We start from the raw sequence: 15,189 nt of genomic DNA on the forward strand, positions 1-15,189 counted from the left end.
AAACTGATGGCTACTCATGGGGGTACCTGCCCTTGGCATGAGTGACAAACGTCTTGTAGGCTTTGTGTCATTGCTCTTGACTCGCATTAAAGGGAAATGTCTACTTGCCCTCTCTGGGGTTCCTTGTCTACTCTGATCACCAGAGGGAGAGGCACAGTCATTGTTCTTCCTGTAGAGGACATTCAGTGGGGATGGACAGTTCCTCCAGGTGAAACTAGAGTGCTGTTGACTAGGAGAAGGGAAAACGAGTGTGCGGACAACAGCAGCACATGCCCACCACACCATAGTGCAAGTGTTTAGTTATGTGAGGAGACGACATTTGGAGTAACTTTTCAGGGGCCCCTTCAGTTCCCTGAGGAGCTCTTGTTGGGTAGAACGCAGAGTTCTGTGAGCTGTGTGACTGAGGAGTAGGCCAGTGCTGGTGGGCCCTTGTGAGCAGGATGCAGGGAGACAGACAGGTGTTGCCTCAGCAGAAGTATGGTCTTGTGCTCAGGGCTTTCTGGCTGTGGTTCAGCTGCCTCAGGTGGTAGGGGATCCCTGGTGCGGAAGGGGAGCAGAGAGGAGTGTGAGCTTAGTGACCCTGAAAGGCCCCTGACTGATCCTTGGAAGTTACCAACCCTAGATAAACCTAGTTGGTCAGTGCAGTTTGTCTGAGGCTATATTTTATTCCCATCTGCCTCCAGGAACATCCAAGTTGACAGTCCCTATGAAATCAGCCGTGCCCCAGATGAGCTGCACTACACCTACCTGGACACATTTGGCCGCCCTGTGATTGTTGCTTACAAAAAAAACCTGGTAGAGCAGCACATTCAGGATGTCGTGGTACGTGGCTCCACTGTTCTGCCTCCTGTGCCGGGGGCCAGGACGGACCCGTCCCTTCCCTCCCTGGGCTGCAGTGGTTTGAACACAGCGTCCTCTGGGCGTAGGGCTTGGCAGGTAGGGTGGGGTAGCCTGGGTGATGGTTGACTTGGCGCAGCCCCTCGGATCCCAGGTTTCTGAGTCTGTAGGCCTGTCAAACCCACCTTTTCTGCTCCTCCCTCCAGGTGCATTACACGTTCAACAAGGTGCTCATGCTGCAGGAGCCTCTGCTGGTGGTGGCCGCTTTCTACATCTTGTTCTTCACAGTCATCATCTACGTCAGGCTGGACTTTTCTATCACAAAGGTACTGTCATGGCTTTCTTTTCTTGTCACTTAGTCATTTTGCATCCTCGACAGTGTGTTTCACTAGCTTTACTGAGCATTGGTCATTGAAGCAAGCCCAAGCTGAACCCTCTTGCCCAGAAGACTCCTGCCTGTGGCTTCTGCTAATCCTTTCTTTAAAGATACCTTGTTTTTGTTGCTGTGATCAGGGAGCATGTGCGGGTTGCCTTTGGTGGGTCAGTACTCTGGGAACAGGGCAGCAGGCACAGTGTGGCTTTAGGTGGTGGGGCCTGAAACGGTTACCCTGAGGAGGTGACAGGCAGGAAAAGTAGGGAAGGGCACTCAGCCAGAGGGAGCAGTTTGTGGGACCGCAGGGGGTGTCACAGGGACCTGTGGGTAGTGGTAGTGTACATGTGAGCAAAGATGTCTGTCTAGCTGGTTCCACAGACCAGCTGCCCAGGGGTCAAGGTGGTGCAGCTGGGGCAGCTGCTGGCAAAGCTTATCCCGAAGAAGGGGCTGAGTCCAGGTTTTACTATGCAGCAGCCTATTTCTTAAGCTATAAAAATTGCCTTTGTTTTATACTTTTTTAAATTTCACATTTGTAGAAACCTTGCAGGAAAGATAAAGGTAACTCTTTTAGCCCCTCGGTTAGCTCTGTTGGTTAGAGCATCATCCTGAAGTACCAAGGTTGCAGTTTCAACCCAGTCAGGGCACATATGGGAAACAATGAATGAATGCACAACCAAGTGGAACAGCAAATGAATGCTTCTCTCTCTCTCTGTCTCCCTCTCTTCCTCTCTGCTCTAAAATCAATTAAAAAAAAAAAGCCTTATATGCCTATCACCTAGGCATAGCAGTTAATATTTGGCCTATCTATACCATTTTTTTCTGAACCATTTGAGAAGTTAGTAAACATCTGTGTTCCTTTATCCTTAAATACTTAAGTGTGTCTCTGCAGCCGGAGAACAAAGGCATTCTCTTACGTAACAATGATGCAACAATCAAATTCAGGAAGTGTAATGTTATGTTAATTTCACCAATATGCAGTACATGTTCAAATGTTGCTGATTGTCCTTCTGATAACCTTGATAGCAATTATTGTTTTTTTAAGGAATAAAAACATTTTTAAAAATTTTAAGAAAAAATTTTAAAATAATTTTTTATTTTTCAATTATAGTTCACATACAGTATTATTTAGTTTCAGGTGTACAATTCAGAATTAGACATTATATAACTTACTAAGGGATCATCCTGATACATCTCATACCCACCAGACACCATACATAATTATTACAATATTACTGACTGTAGGCCCTATACTGTACTCTATGTTCCCCTGACTGTTCTGTAACAACCAATTTGTACCTTGTAATCCTTTCACCTTTTTTACTCATTCTCCCAGGCCCCCTTCCATCTGGACACTGTCAAAATGTTCTCTGTGTCTGTTCTACTTGTTTGTTTACAGTGGTCCCTCTTCTAACATGGGGGCTAGGTTCCAGAACCCCCCTCAATAGGCAAAAATCTGTGAAGTATTGACCTTATATTTATTTTTTATTTTTATTTATTTATTTTTTTTTATTTTTCCGAGGCTGGAAACGGGGAGGCAGTCAGACAGACTTCCACATGCGCCCGACCGGGATCCACCCGGCATGCCCACCAGGGGGCGATGTTCTGCCCCTCTGGGGCGTCGCTCTGCCGCAATCAGAGCCATTCTAGCGCCTGAAGCAGAGGCCACAGAGCCATCCTCAGCGCCCGGGCCAACTTTGCTCCAATGGAGCCTCGGCTGCAGGAGGGGAAGAGAGAGACAGAGAGGAAAGAGAAGGGGAGGGGTGGAGAAGCAGATGGGCGCTTCTCCTGTGTGCCCTGGCCGGGAATTGAACCCAGGACTCCTGCACGCCAGGCCGACGCTCTACCGCTGAGCCAACCGGCCAGGGCCGACCTTATATTTATTTTATTACTTATATATATTTTAAGGCTTTATTTCTATTTAATATTTTTTTAATATGTTTTAATTAATATTTTTACATATTTTTATACTGTTTTCAACTTTTTAGGCTAGAAAATGCTTATTTTACCGCAAAAATAATTAAAATAATAAATATGTAAAAATATCTATATACCAAAAAATCTCACAATACAGCAATAAATTGCAATACAAAATTAGATAATATACAATTTTTTTTATTTTAATTTTTTTTACAGGGACAGAGAGAGTCAGAGAGAGGGATAGATAATAGGGACAGACGGAATGGAGAGAGATAAAAAGCATCCATTATTAGTTTTTCGTTGTGACACCTTAGTTGTTCATTGATTGCTTTTCTCATATGTGCCTTGACCGCAGGCCTTCAGCAAACTGAGTAACCCCTTACTCAAGCCAGTGACCTTGAGTCCAAGTTGGTGAGCTTTGCTCAAACCAGATGAGCCCGCACTTAAGCTGGCGACCTTGGGGTCTCGAACCTGGGTCCTCCGCATCCCAGTCCAATGCTCTATCCACTGCACCACCGCCTGGTCAGGTGATAATATACAATTTAAAAGTCCATGATACAGTGAGACAGCGAAAAGTGAACCACGATATGGTGAGGAATGACTGTATTTTGTTTTTTAAATGTTTACTTTACTGATTTTAGAGAGGAAGGGAGAGACAAGAGATAGAGAGAGAGAGACAGGAATATTGTTCTGTTCCTGTATGTGCTCGGCCAGGGATTGAACCATCAACCTCTGCATCTGCACTTTGGGATGACGTTCCAACCATTTGAATTATCTGGCCAGGGCGGTTTATTTTGTTTTTTAGATTCAATTGTTGACAGTTATGTATTTATTGCCATTTTATTGTTCATATTTTTGATATTTTTTTCCCTTCTTAAAGAAGACCCTTTAATATTTCATGTAGTACTGGTTTGGTGGTGATGAACGTCTTTAGCTTTTTCCTGTTTGGAAAGTTCTTCATCTGACCTTTGATTCTAACTGATGACTTGGTTGGGTAGAGTAATTTTGGTTGTATGTCTTCACCTTTCATCACTTTGAATGTTTCGTGCCATCCTCTTCAAGTCTGCAAAATTTCTTTGGAGAACTCAGTTGACAGTCTTAGGGGAGCGCCCTTGTAGGTAACTAACTGCTTTTCTCTTGCTGCTTTTAATATTCTCTTTTACCTTATACATTTTAATTACGTTGTGTCTTGGTGTTAGCCTCTTTGGATTCATCTTGTTTGGGACTTGGCACTTCCTGGACTTGTATTTCTAATTCCTTCACCAGGTTAAGGATGTTTTCTGTCCTTATTTTTTCAAATAGGTTTTCAATTCTTGTTCTCTCTCTTTTCCTTCTGGCACCCCCATGATGTAAATGTTGGTTGGTATTCTTTTTTTTTTTTTTTTTTTAATGTTTGTATTCTAGATGTTGTCCCAGAGGCTCCTTACACTATCTTCATTTTTTTTTTTTTTTTTTTTTTGCTTTGCTGTTCTGATTTGGGTGTGTTTTGCTTTCTTATATTTCAAATCACTGATTTGATTCTTGGCTTCATCTCTGAAAATTATTCTTCATTTTGGTAAGTGTACCCTTCATTTCTGACTGGTTTAGTTTTATGGTTTCTATCTCCTCACTAAGTTCCTTGAGCATCCTTATAACCATTGATTTGAACTCTGTATCTGATAGTTTGGTTGACTTCATTTTGTTTAGTTCTTTTTCTGGAGATCTTTCTTGCTCTTTTATTTAGGACATGTTTCTTTGTCTCTGCGTTTTGGCTGCTTCCCTATACTTGTTATATATATACTGGCTACCGTGTACTAGGTAGAGCTGCCATGTCTCCCAGCCTTGGCAGAGTGGCCTTGTATAGTTGGTGTCCTGTAGAGCCCAGTGGCACAGCCTCCCCAGTCACCTGAGCTGAATGCTCCAGATGCACCCCTGTGTGGGCTATGTGCATTGTCCTATTATAGTTGAGCTTTGATTGCTGCTGGCGTACTGGGACAGATCCACCCCCGAGGCCAGTTGGCTGAAGGACCGGCTGCAACTGCAGTGGAAGAGCTGCTGTGCAGGAGTTGACCCTATGGAGCAGGTCTTGCTGCATTGGGGCTTTAGTACCCACCGAGTCTGCCCCTTGAGTGTGTTGCTTGTGGAGGTGGTTACAATTGTTATCTGGAATGGTGGTTACAATTGTTACCTGGAATGGTCTGAAGCTGTATACCTGGTGCTGTGGCTCTGGGGTCTCCGGGGAGGTTCAGGGTCAGCCACTCACTGCTGGTGCCCTTCCTGGGGCCACTCGGCATAAGCTACAGAGTGATGTGCAGATGGCTGCTACTCGTTTTGTGCTTGGAGGTGCTTGGGTAAGGCCAAGCTGTGAACCAAGGCCGGCTGCCACTAGTGCCAGGCCTGGAGCCACTTAGCAAGGGGCACACTACGCTCCTGGCTTGAGAGATTTTAGGAAAGTCCAAAGTATGAGGCAAGAGAGGCCATTTGTATAGAAAGGTCATGGAAATGGTGTTGATGGGCTGGCAGGTTGTGTGGGGCAGGTTCTCAGGAAAACACCTGGGGGTGGGGCCAACAGTGTGAGCCAGGTTGATGGAGACTAAGGTATGGTGCCAGCCTGCTGTGTGTAGGGGGGTGTAAGCCAGGCTGATGTCAGGCAGGTTCCCATTGGATTTGGAGCTGGAAAGCTTTGGACCATTCCTGTTTATTAGATTCTCACAAAGGCAGATGAGCAAACAGGCAGAGGAAAACCACTTCTTTCAGCAGCAGGCGAATGATCAGGAAAATGGCCTGTCGGCAAGTAATCTGTGCTGAGGGAAAGCGCCTGTGGCCTTATGCACACATGGCCCTGCCACGTGCGTCTGCACTGATCATGCGAAGTACAGTGAGCAAGCCCAACACAGCTGTTTTCCCATCACCACCCCTTTAGGGTTGTTCACCTTACAGACACTACAGATATCTTTTGCTCTGGTCTCTGAGCAAGGAGTGAGGTACATTACATAAACATACTATAGCAACCGAATTACAAAGGCACAGGTTATATAAAAAATTACAATATCTACAAAGATGCCCTTCGCAATGACATCTCCCCGAGCACCCAAGGGATACCACAATTCCACCTTATCCAGCCAGGTGCCAACTGCCCAGGGAGTCAACTGGAAGCCCATCTCTAGCCCCATACGCCACGGTGCCAACCAGGCCACCCTTCGTATGTGTGGGGGCCTGCATAGTCCAGAGCTACGTCCTTTGAACAGTGTCCTTGGCGCGTCTCTACAGCTGGTTGGGAGCAGCTTCCCAGTGCAGGAGGGCCTGCCCAGCCCCCCCACCCATCAGGGTCTCATTACTTTCCACAACAGGCATTTCCATCCAGCAAGGGAGCTGGTGCCCCCTTTTGTTGCAGTCCCTGCTTCAAGAGTCCATTACACTGCTCAGTGAATAGTCCGTGATAGGCAGCCCAGCTGTCTGTGCAAACCACTCAAGGTGAAAGTCCATTTTAGGCAACTAGCCACACAGCTCTTTGATAATGGACCTCAGCGCCTTTCCATAAGTGCTCTGTCTGGTGCCACAAGCCTCATCCAACCCCCAGCAAGCACACAGGGCCTGGTGGGGTCAAACACATTCAAGGCCTGTGTCACCTTGGTAGTTCTCTTAGCTGCTGCAGTCTTGTAGCCATGCAGTGCAAATGCCAGCCATTTTCTTGGCCTCTTACTTCTCTCACTTTTTTAGGGGCTGGAACCTCTGTTGAAGCTTAAGCTGCCACCAAAGCTCTAACAGGACTCTATTAGACCTGCCATCTAATTTCTCTTTATCTACCCTGGCTGCATCAAATCTACCCACATCTGTGTTTATGTAACCTTTACAGTCCTGTTTCTCTGGGGGGGGGAGGCAGCAGCCCTCACACCTTTATGGTGCCACAGTGCCTCCGCTCCTCCACCCCCAAAATCTGCCACCATCCTTACAACATCATCAATGGGTTCCCCAAATAAGGGCTGAAGATAGCCACCAGTTACCAAAGAGGGCTGATGGGGCACTACAGAGAATGAGATTCCTCATCCCTGTCATAAACACTTCCTGCTCTGGCCCACGGGACCTCAGGTTGAAATCAGCACCTCAGGTTGAAATCAGCGTTCCTCATCTAGTTCCTGGAGGACCTGCTGCAGCTCAGTATACGATTGCCGCTGAATCACTGCCCCTGGCAAGTCCCCAGCATTCTGCCAGACTGTACAAATGGCAGCCATCACCCATTCTAACAGGGTATGGTTTCCTGGGTTGTCATCGCAGTTCTGAAGACACTGCCTTAAGGAGGCGTGCGTGGTAACGGCAGCTAATTTCTCCATCTCTGCTCCGGAGAGCATGATGCCATCCGCCCCCATGTCCCACAACCACAGCAACCAGGCTGCCAGGGGCTCGGTGGGTTTCTGCCTGAATTTCACCCCCAACTCCATCAACTCTGTCTGGGTGTAGGGACGGACCACAGAGTGCTCCACTATCTGCATAGGGGGTTGTTCCTGCCCTGAGGCACTCTTGGCTGCTGGATTTTTACCTTCTGGATGACTACCTGCTGGGCTCTGAGTTGGCTGATGACAGTTTCAGCCCAAACCTCCTGAATCCATAGATTACTTTGAACAAAATGGACATTTTAATGATGTTAATTCTTCCTGTCCATGAACATGGTATGTGCTTCTACTTGTTTGTACCTTGCTCAATGTCTTTTTTTCATTGTCCTTTAATTTTCTGAGTACAAGTCTTTTACTTACTTGGTTAAATTTATTCCTAAGTCCTTGATGTTTTTGTTGCAATAATAAATGGGGTTGTTACCTTGATTTCTCTTTCTCATTGTTTATTACTGGTGTATAACAATACCATTGATTTCTGAATATTCATTTGGTATCTTGCTACTTTGCCGAATTCATTTATTAGGTCTAGTTGTTTTTTGAGGAGTCTTTAGGGTTTTCTATGTACCATATCCTGTTGTCAGCAAATGACAATTTTACCTTCGTCTTTCCAGTTTGGATGCCTTTTTTCTTCTTGTCTGATTGCTGTGGCTGGGACTTCCAGTACTATTTTGAATAAGAGTGTTGAAAGGGGGGCACCCCTGTCTTATTTCTGATCTTAAGAGGATTGCTTTTAGTTTTTACCCATTGAGTATGATGTTGGCTGTTGGTTTGTTCATATATGGCCTTTATTATTTTGAGGTATGTTCTCTCTCTCTCTCTCTCTCTCTCTCTCTCTCTTTCTCTCTCTGTGTCAAAAAAATAGAAACTCACACTTTGAATGTCTGAGCTGTAAGCAGCTAAGCCCAGTGGGTAGGGTATCCTGTGACTTAGCAGAGTTAATCCAAACAGCTTCTCCTTGGCAGTGACACCTGCAGTCCTGTAGAAGGGGTGGCACTTCTTTGCCTTCCCAGGGTTAGCTGGGCTGGAGTTTCCACACAGTTTGCACCTGCCTGTTTTTCTCCTGGACCACAGCTTCCCCAGGAGACAGGCTTGAACAGACCTGAGTCGGCACCGCACTGTGATCCCCCAGCGCTCTGTGTGCAAGGCCAGATCGCCCCTGTTCACCGCACTCTTTTTTCGAGGTCCTGCCAACTTTCTCCCTTTGGGGGTGGGGCATGCCAGCCTGTAGAGGAGAACGTGGGTCCTCTTCCCCTTTCTGGGGTCACAGGGGCTGTGTTTGCAAGGAGACAGGAGTTGTGCCCCTGCAGTGTCTCCACAACTCACAGCTTCTGCCTTTCTAGCTCCTGGTTCAAAGCTTCCCTGGGGTGACAAAGCCTCCCAGGGAATGTCCTGGCCCCTCAAGGGGCTGGGAGCTCTTCCCCTTTTCAGAGCAGCAGGGACTGTGTCAACAGGGCTTGTGTCTGCTGTGGATCCAGGAGCGGCGCCCCCATAGTGCCTCCAAACAGCTCTGCTCCCGCCGCTCTCATTCCTGGACAAAAGCTTCTCTGGAGACAACTGTGCGCTGGGGGTAGGAGACTGGCCCCCTTTGCAGGGCCCCCCAGTTTAGACACTGTCTGGGTCTCCACTAAAAGCCTCCACAGAATAAGGGCACCACCAAAACCACTCCTAGGATGGAGCATGCCAGTCGGGGTCAGGTTTCAACACCTGATGCTATGCGAACTTTTCTTATTGTCTCTGTTGTTCTGGGTTGGGGATCCTTGCCGGGTTTTGGGAGCTCCCCCCACTCTCCTGGGGGAGGGAGCTGCATGCATGTGATATCCCTTGCTTTTCAGCCACTGCATATAGGTGCAGGGGTTAACCCCTTTCTGTACCTCTGCCCTTCTTACCAATCTCCATATGTCTTCTTCTGTAAATCATTGGTTATATATTTTTTTAGTTCAGTTAGCCTTCAGTTGGTTATTCTGGTTGAATGACCTATGTTTTAGCTGTGAATCTGGTTTGAGGCCAGGAGCTGATGAGTATAGCATTCACCTACTCTGCAGCCATTTTAGAACCAACCCCATTACTTTTTATTTTTTTATTGCTGCAGAGTACTTCATTATATGGATAGGTCATAGTTTATTTAACCGATTTCTTCTGTGTACATGTTTTACTTTTTAATGTTTTTTTTTAATTTTTATTTATTGATCTTAGTGATTTAGGAAGGGGGGGTAGAGAGAGAGAGAGACAAACATCAATCTGTTCCTGTTGTGTCCTGATCAGAGATCAAACTGGCAACCTTTGTGCTTCTGGACGATGCTCTAACCAACCAAACTATCCAGGCAGGCCCATGTATACATCTATTTTAAAGTCATGATGATTTATTGAGAAAAAACTAATTGTGTACCAAATGAACCATCTGCAGACTAGATTCAGCCTTCAAACTGACAAGCTAGGAGCTCTGTCGTAGATAACTCGTGAAAGGTGATTCTGGAAGGTCTGTGTGTAGGGCCTCATCTAAAGGGCCTTCAGTGGTAGGACAAGGAGTTAGGTTTCTCCTTTAGGCCCTGGGAAACCCTTGAAGTCTTAAATGGAAGAACATAATGAATATCCTGGCAGCCTTCTCTGACCTAAGCTGAGATTTCTCTTTCCTCAGCACCTTACCCCTGTCATGGTGCACCCTGCTGTTAGAACCCTTTCCACATCTCTCTCTCTGCCCTCCTGGACTTTGAAGTGAACACCTGTTTCATCTTCATGTCGCCAGTCTTGCCCGTTGCTGAACTGGTCCAGATTCAGTGTTAGTACAGTTTTTATTCTCTGACTTTCCAAGAAGATGGCTTTTTTTCTTTGTACGGCTGGTTTGGGGGTGATCTTTGGGAGGTGAAGGTCAGAGTGGGCTCAGGCCTGGTTTCAACACACGGTGTCTCTCCTCCAGGATCCAGCCGCGGAAGCCAGGATGAAGGTGGCATGCATCACAGAGCAGGTCTTGACCCTGGTCAATAAGAGGATAGGTCTCTACCGTCACTTTGATGAGACTGTCAACAGGTATAAGCAGTCCCGAGATGTGTCCACTCTCAACAGTGGCAAGAAGAACCTGGAGACAGAACACAAGGCCTTGACCAGTGAGATTGCGCTGCTGCAGTCCAGGCTGAAGACAGAGGGCTCTGATTTGTGCGATAAAGTAAGTGTCTGCAAACACTGAGTTGCCCGTGTTGTTGCCTGCCGTGCCCACTGTCTAGATTTAGAGCACGTGGCTGCCCTGCCCGAGTCAGGTACCAGGCAGCTCTTGCTCACTGCTGGCTCTGGGGTGATCTCCTGCACTGTTGTAGACCTGTGGCATGGCTAATACTGTGGTTGAACTAGAAATTTTCTTGTCTCACACACAAGCTGGGTTTGGAGAAAGCTTTGCCAGCTCTATAGGACTCGCTTTAAACAGCCAGTATCGAGAGCAGCTGCTTCCTCTCTTGGAAGCCAGACTGAGCAGGTAAGAAGAACCCAGACTTAGAAGAGTGGATTTGGATCCAGTCTCTGATTCACTTTGTAAACCTAGGCAGGTTATCTCACTTCTGTGCCTCAGTTGCCTCATCTGTAACTGGGGATGCTGTTATATTTACCTCATAGTGATTGTGTGTGTGAAACGAGTTATGTATGTAAAGTCTAAGAATCCTGCCTGGGACATGCTGTGTGAGTTCTGTGAATGAGGGTGGGGACCTCCCCACCCTGGAGGAGTCCCTCAGAGCTCCTGACCACCGTCTCCACGTGCCACGCCCCACACTCTCTCCTTACCCTGTGCTGTTTTCTTCATAGCATCTACCGTTTCCTGAAATTGTTTATTCATGTGTTTTCAGTATTGATAATCTGTCAGCTTTGTGTGGGGCAGATACCTCATCTGTCTTTAGTGCTGTTTTCCAGAACCTAGAAAAATGCCTAGCACAACGGCTCACTAAATATTTGTTGAATGTTGAGTGAATGTGCCTATAAAAGTCCTCAGCCTAACTCCGAGTCAGTGATAACGTGGGAGTCATTCAGTTCCACCGCCACAGCCCTGCCATTGGTCTTTTGCCTGTATTGATTCCTGCATCTAATCTGGCAAACTGAAGGGAAGAGAATGAGGGTCCCTTTAGTACCTGCTGTATGCCTGGCGGCATGTGAGGTGATTCCACGTATTTTCACACTCAGTCCTCACAGTCCTCTTCTACAGTTGAGGCCCAGGGATGGTGCAGGGCATCTTCACAAGGGTCGGAGCTTGAAGGAATGGGGTTGGTAGGGTTGAAGCTGGCATTTGAAGCCAGGCCTGTCTCCCTCCACAGCCAACCCTCTGGCCGGTGAGTTCTAGACTCTGTAGACACGGGAGGTGGTGGGCCCTGCTGGGTGAGGATGAGAGGACCACTGTCAAGCCCTGCCCTGCTCTTGCCTCGGTCAGGTGAGCGAGATGCAGAAACTGGACGCCCAGGTCAAGGAGCTGGTGCTGAAGTCCGCAGTGGAAGCTGAGCGGCTGGTGGCGGGCAAACTCAAGAAGGACACGTACGTCGATAACGAGAAGCTGATCTTAGGAAAGCGACAAGAGCTGGTCACCAAGATCGACCACATCCTGGATGCTCTGTAGCCCCTGCGGCTTGTCCCCAGGGTGCTGCACTTACAGACGGCAGGAGTGTGTGTGGGTGGGGGTAAGGGGGGAACACTGAGGCCAGTGAATGCCGGCCCCTGTGTTTTGCAAAAGGCCTTCAAGGAAGAGAAGTCTGGCCCTGTCTCAGACAAAACAAGAAGCTTTGTCCCTAAACTGTTCCATTAAAACAACAAAATGACTTAAATTTAATTAAAAATAAAATATCTTTGTGTTTTGAACAAAAAATTTCAATGATTATCTTGTTCTGAAGCCTCAGATATTATTTCAAGCCTGTAAGCTCCTTGTTTTATGTCCTTCTAATTCCTTATTTTTGAGTATTTTGCAAGTGTGGGCATGTTTCTTAAAGCGTGTGTGACCAAAAGAAAATAAAGGAGGGACTGGGAAATACTTGTTTTGTTCTGTTGAAAATCTCTCATAACTTCCTTCTTAACTTTGAGTGTAGTCCTTTTATCAAGTGCTTTTTATCCATTAAGTGTCGGGCTCGCTCCAAAGAGCAAGCGTACACGGCGAGTGTCGGTTATGTTAGAGCACTGAGGCCAGAGGTAAAGTGCCTTCATAAGGTCACAGAACAGAGTGGTGGGTGGGAGCTTTGTTCTTGCCTGTTGTGATTACCTGTTCCTCATCCCATGCTCTGCTAGGCACTAAAGAAATGATGATGAGCAGCCTGACCAGGCGGTGGTGCAGTGGATAGAGTGTCGGACTGGGACGCAGAGGACCCAGGTTTGACACCCTGAGGTCGCCGGCTTGAGCATGGGCTCATCTGACTTTCGCCCAAAGGTTGCTGGCTTGAGCAAGGGGTCACTTGCTCTGCTGTAGCCCCCTAGTCAAAGCACATATGAGAAAGCAATCAGTGAACAACTAAGGAGACTAAAGAGCTGCAACGAAGAATTGATACTTCTCATCTCTCTCTCTTCCTGTCTGTCTGTCCCTATCTGTCCCTCTCTCTGTTTCTGTCACAGAAAAAGTAAAAAATTTAAAAAAATAAATGATGATGAACAAAGCAGAGATGATTCTTATGGTGGACAGGTAGTCAAATGATAGAACAAATTCATAATTACAGACTGACAAAATCCTGTGAGGAAAAGGAACAGGGGCCTCTGGTATACTGGACAGTACTGGACTCATCTGCAAGGGAGCTGGGCAAAGGCCCAGTGAAGGAAGTGGCTTTGAGCTGAGCTCATAGGGGTTCCATAGCTGGCAGGCTGTGTGGGGTAGAGTATTCCGGGTGGAGAATGCAGCAGTGCAGAGGCTTCTGGACAGGCCAGGGCTTGACGTGATGGGATCCCGACAGTCAGTTGGACAGTGTAAGACATAGGGCGGCAGAGGAAAAGTCTAGAACAAGGGAGGGCTTTATAAGTCTGTCATAGCTTTTGGCTTCACCCTAAAATGACAGGAAGACTGACGAGTGTGTGAGAGACACGCTCAGATCTGTATTCTGGCTGAGCGTGAGCTGAGGAAGGCTGTAAGGGTGAGGGCGAGAACCTGAGAGCATCTTGTAATCCAGGCAAAGACGACGGGTCGGGCAAGGGCGGTGGTGAGCCCGCAGAGCTGCGGGTGCTGACTGAGGCGAGCGGATGGCAGTGCAGAAATGAGTGCCATGCCTTCTACTCTTTCCTCTCTGGGGTATAGAACTGTCTGCACCTAGTTAATTTCTGTTCATCCTTCAGATAACAGTGTACGGTTTCTTTCTCTGGGACCTTCCAGGACGTCTCAGACTCAAACGCCATTGTGCCCTCTTGTTCTGACTACCTCTCCACATTATACTATGCAGTTAGAATGTGTGTGATTACCAGAGTAGCTCTGCTAGTGCAAGGGTATTGTCTGGCATGCTCACTCTTACATTATCAGATCAGTGTATTTATACATACTAGGTGGCTTACCGAATGGATGAGTAACTTAAATATTGGTGGGGCGGGTTGAGGGCAAATTGTGCCTTTCATTTAATACGAGAAGATCTGTAAGACTAGGTTTAAGGAAGATGATGATGAGTTCTGTTTCACACATGGTAAGGTGGGTGTGCTTGAGACATGCAAATGAGAACACCCGTGGGCAGTTTGATATTGAGGCCTGCAGCTGGGAGGAGAGATATGGTATGGAAATGCTAAGTGTGTGGATCCTTAAGCATGAGATGGAATGGTGACATGGAGGTTGTGGTGGGTGAGGGGGCCTGGGAAGGGTGCTGAGTAAGAAGAAACAGAACTGAACACTAGGCCTTTACATACAGTGGCCACTTGTAGCGCAGCACTGCACACAAGCTGAGAAGTGGCCAGTGAAGCAAGAGAAAGGCCAGGACCACGGACTCCGAGTGTGAAGCTGTGTCAAGGAGGAGCAGTCAGCAAGTGCTGCCGAGAGTTGTCAGGCCAAGGGAAGATGGGAGCTGTCTGTTGGTTTTAGGAGCAGGTCATTCACGTCATTCTTCGGTGACTGTAGAACGGTTGTGGAGTGGTGGGAATGGGGATCGGACTGAGGTTAGGCTTCTGAATATTGACTGCATTTCACAGGCTATGAAAGAGATGAGTGTAGGGTAACTGTGGGAGGATGTGCAGCTGAAAGTTTTAAGGTGGAAGAGATTCAAGTGTGTTAAATGCTCTTGGGAAGGATACAGTGGAAAATTGGAGTCAGAATATATAGGAGAGAAAGCGGTTGTGGACAATGAGGTATTTGATGCAGTGGTAAGATACGGGGTCCGAAGGACTGTGGACGGACCAAGAGTTGGGGATGGAGGAGGACACTCCTTCAAGGGTGGGGCTTTGTAGTCTGAGGGTCTGCTTGGAAATTCAGTTCTTGCCCCCCTCCGTGACCTTAGACAAGGCTTTAGGCATCGTGTTCCTCCCTTGAATACTTTATTAGCCATTTGGTAGGATGCGTTAAGGATCACACGAGGTCATAACTGAAATGGCGTATTGTAACTGCCTGTTAAGTATTAGCAGTGGTTTCCGTCTTGTCTCACTCGATCTGTTTCCATTCCTCTAATCATAGCTTTTCTGGCCTGAGCCTGGGTCCTTGGGGTGTCCTGTTCTCAAGGGTCAGAAACTGGAGGCTAAACTTGACCAATGTTTACATGGTGTCCTCGTGGGCCCAGCTCC

The 15,189-nt window shown here is 47.2% G+C and overlaps 1 protein-coding gene across 1 annotated transcript in view; it reads left to right on the forward strand.

Moving 5' to 3' along the window:
• RPN1 (ribophorin I) overlaps positions 1 to 12,491 on the forward strand; it is a 47,876-nt gene extending 35,385 nt beyond the window's left edge. The window contains exons 7-10 of the mRNA XM_066246941.1: positions 684 to 822; positions 1,044 to 1,163; positions 10,412 to 10,657; positions 11,900 to 12,491. Of these exons, the coding sequence (XP_066103038.1) occupies positions 684 to 822; positions 1,044 to 1,163; positions 10,412 to 10,657; positions 11,900 to 12,082 (688 nt within the window). The 3' untranslated portion in view covers positions 12,083 to 12,491. The remainder of the gene's footprint in view (positions 1 to 683; positions 823 to 1,043; positions 1,164 to 10,411; positions 10,658 to 11,899) is intronic.
• The last annotated feature ends 2,698 nt before the right edge of the window (positions 12,492 to 15,189 follow it).

This window comes from Saccopteryx bilineata, chromosome 11 (genome assembly GCF_036850765.1).
Source record: "Saccopteryx bilineata isolate mSacBil1 chromosome 11, mSacBil1_pri_phased_curated, whole genome shotgun sequence".
In the NCBI taxonomy this organism is placed as follows: Eukaryota; Metazoa; Chordata; class Mammalia; order Chiroptera; family Emballonuridae; genus Saccopteryx; species Saccopteryx bilineata.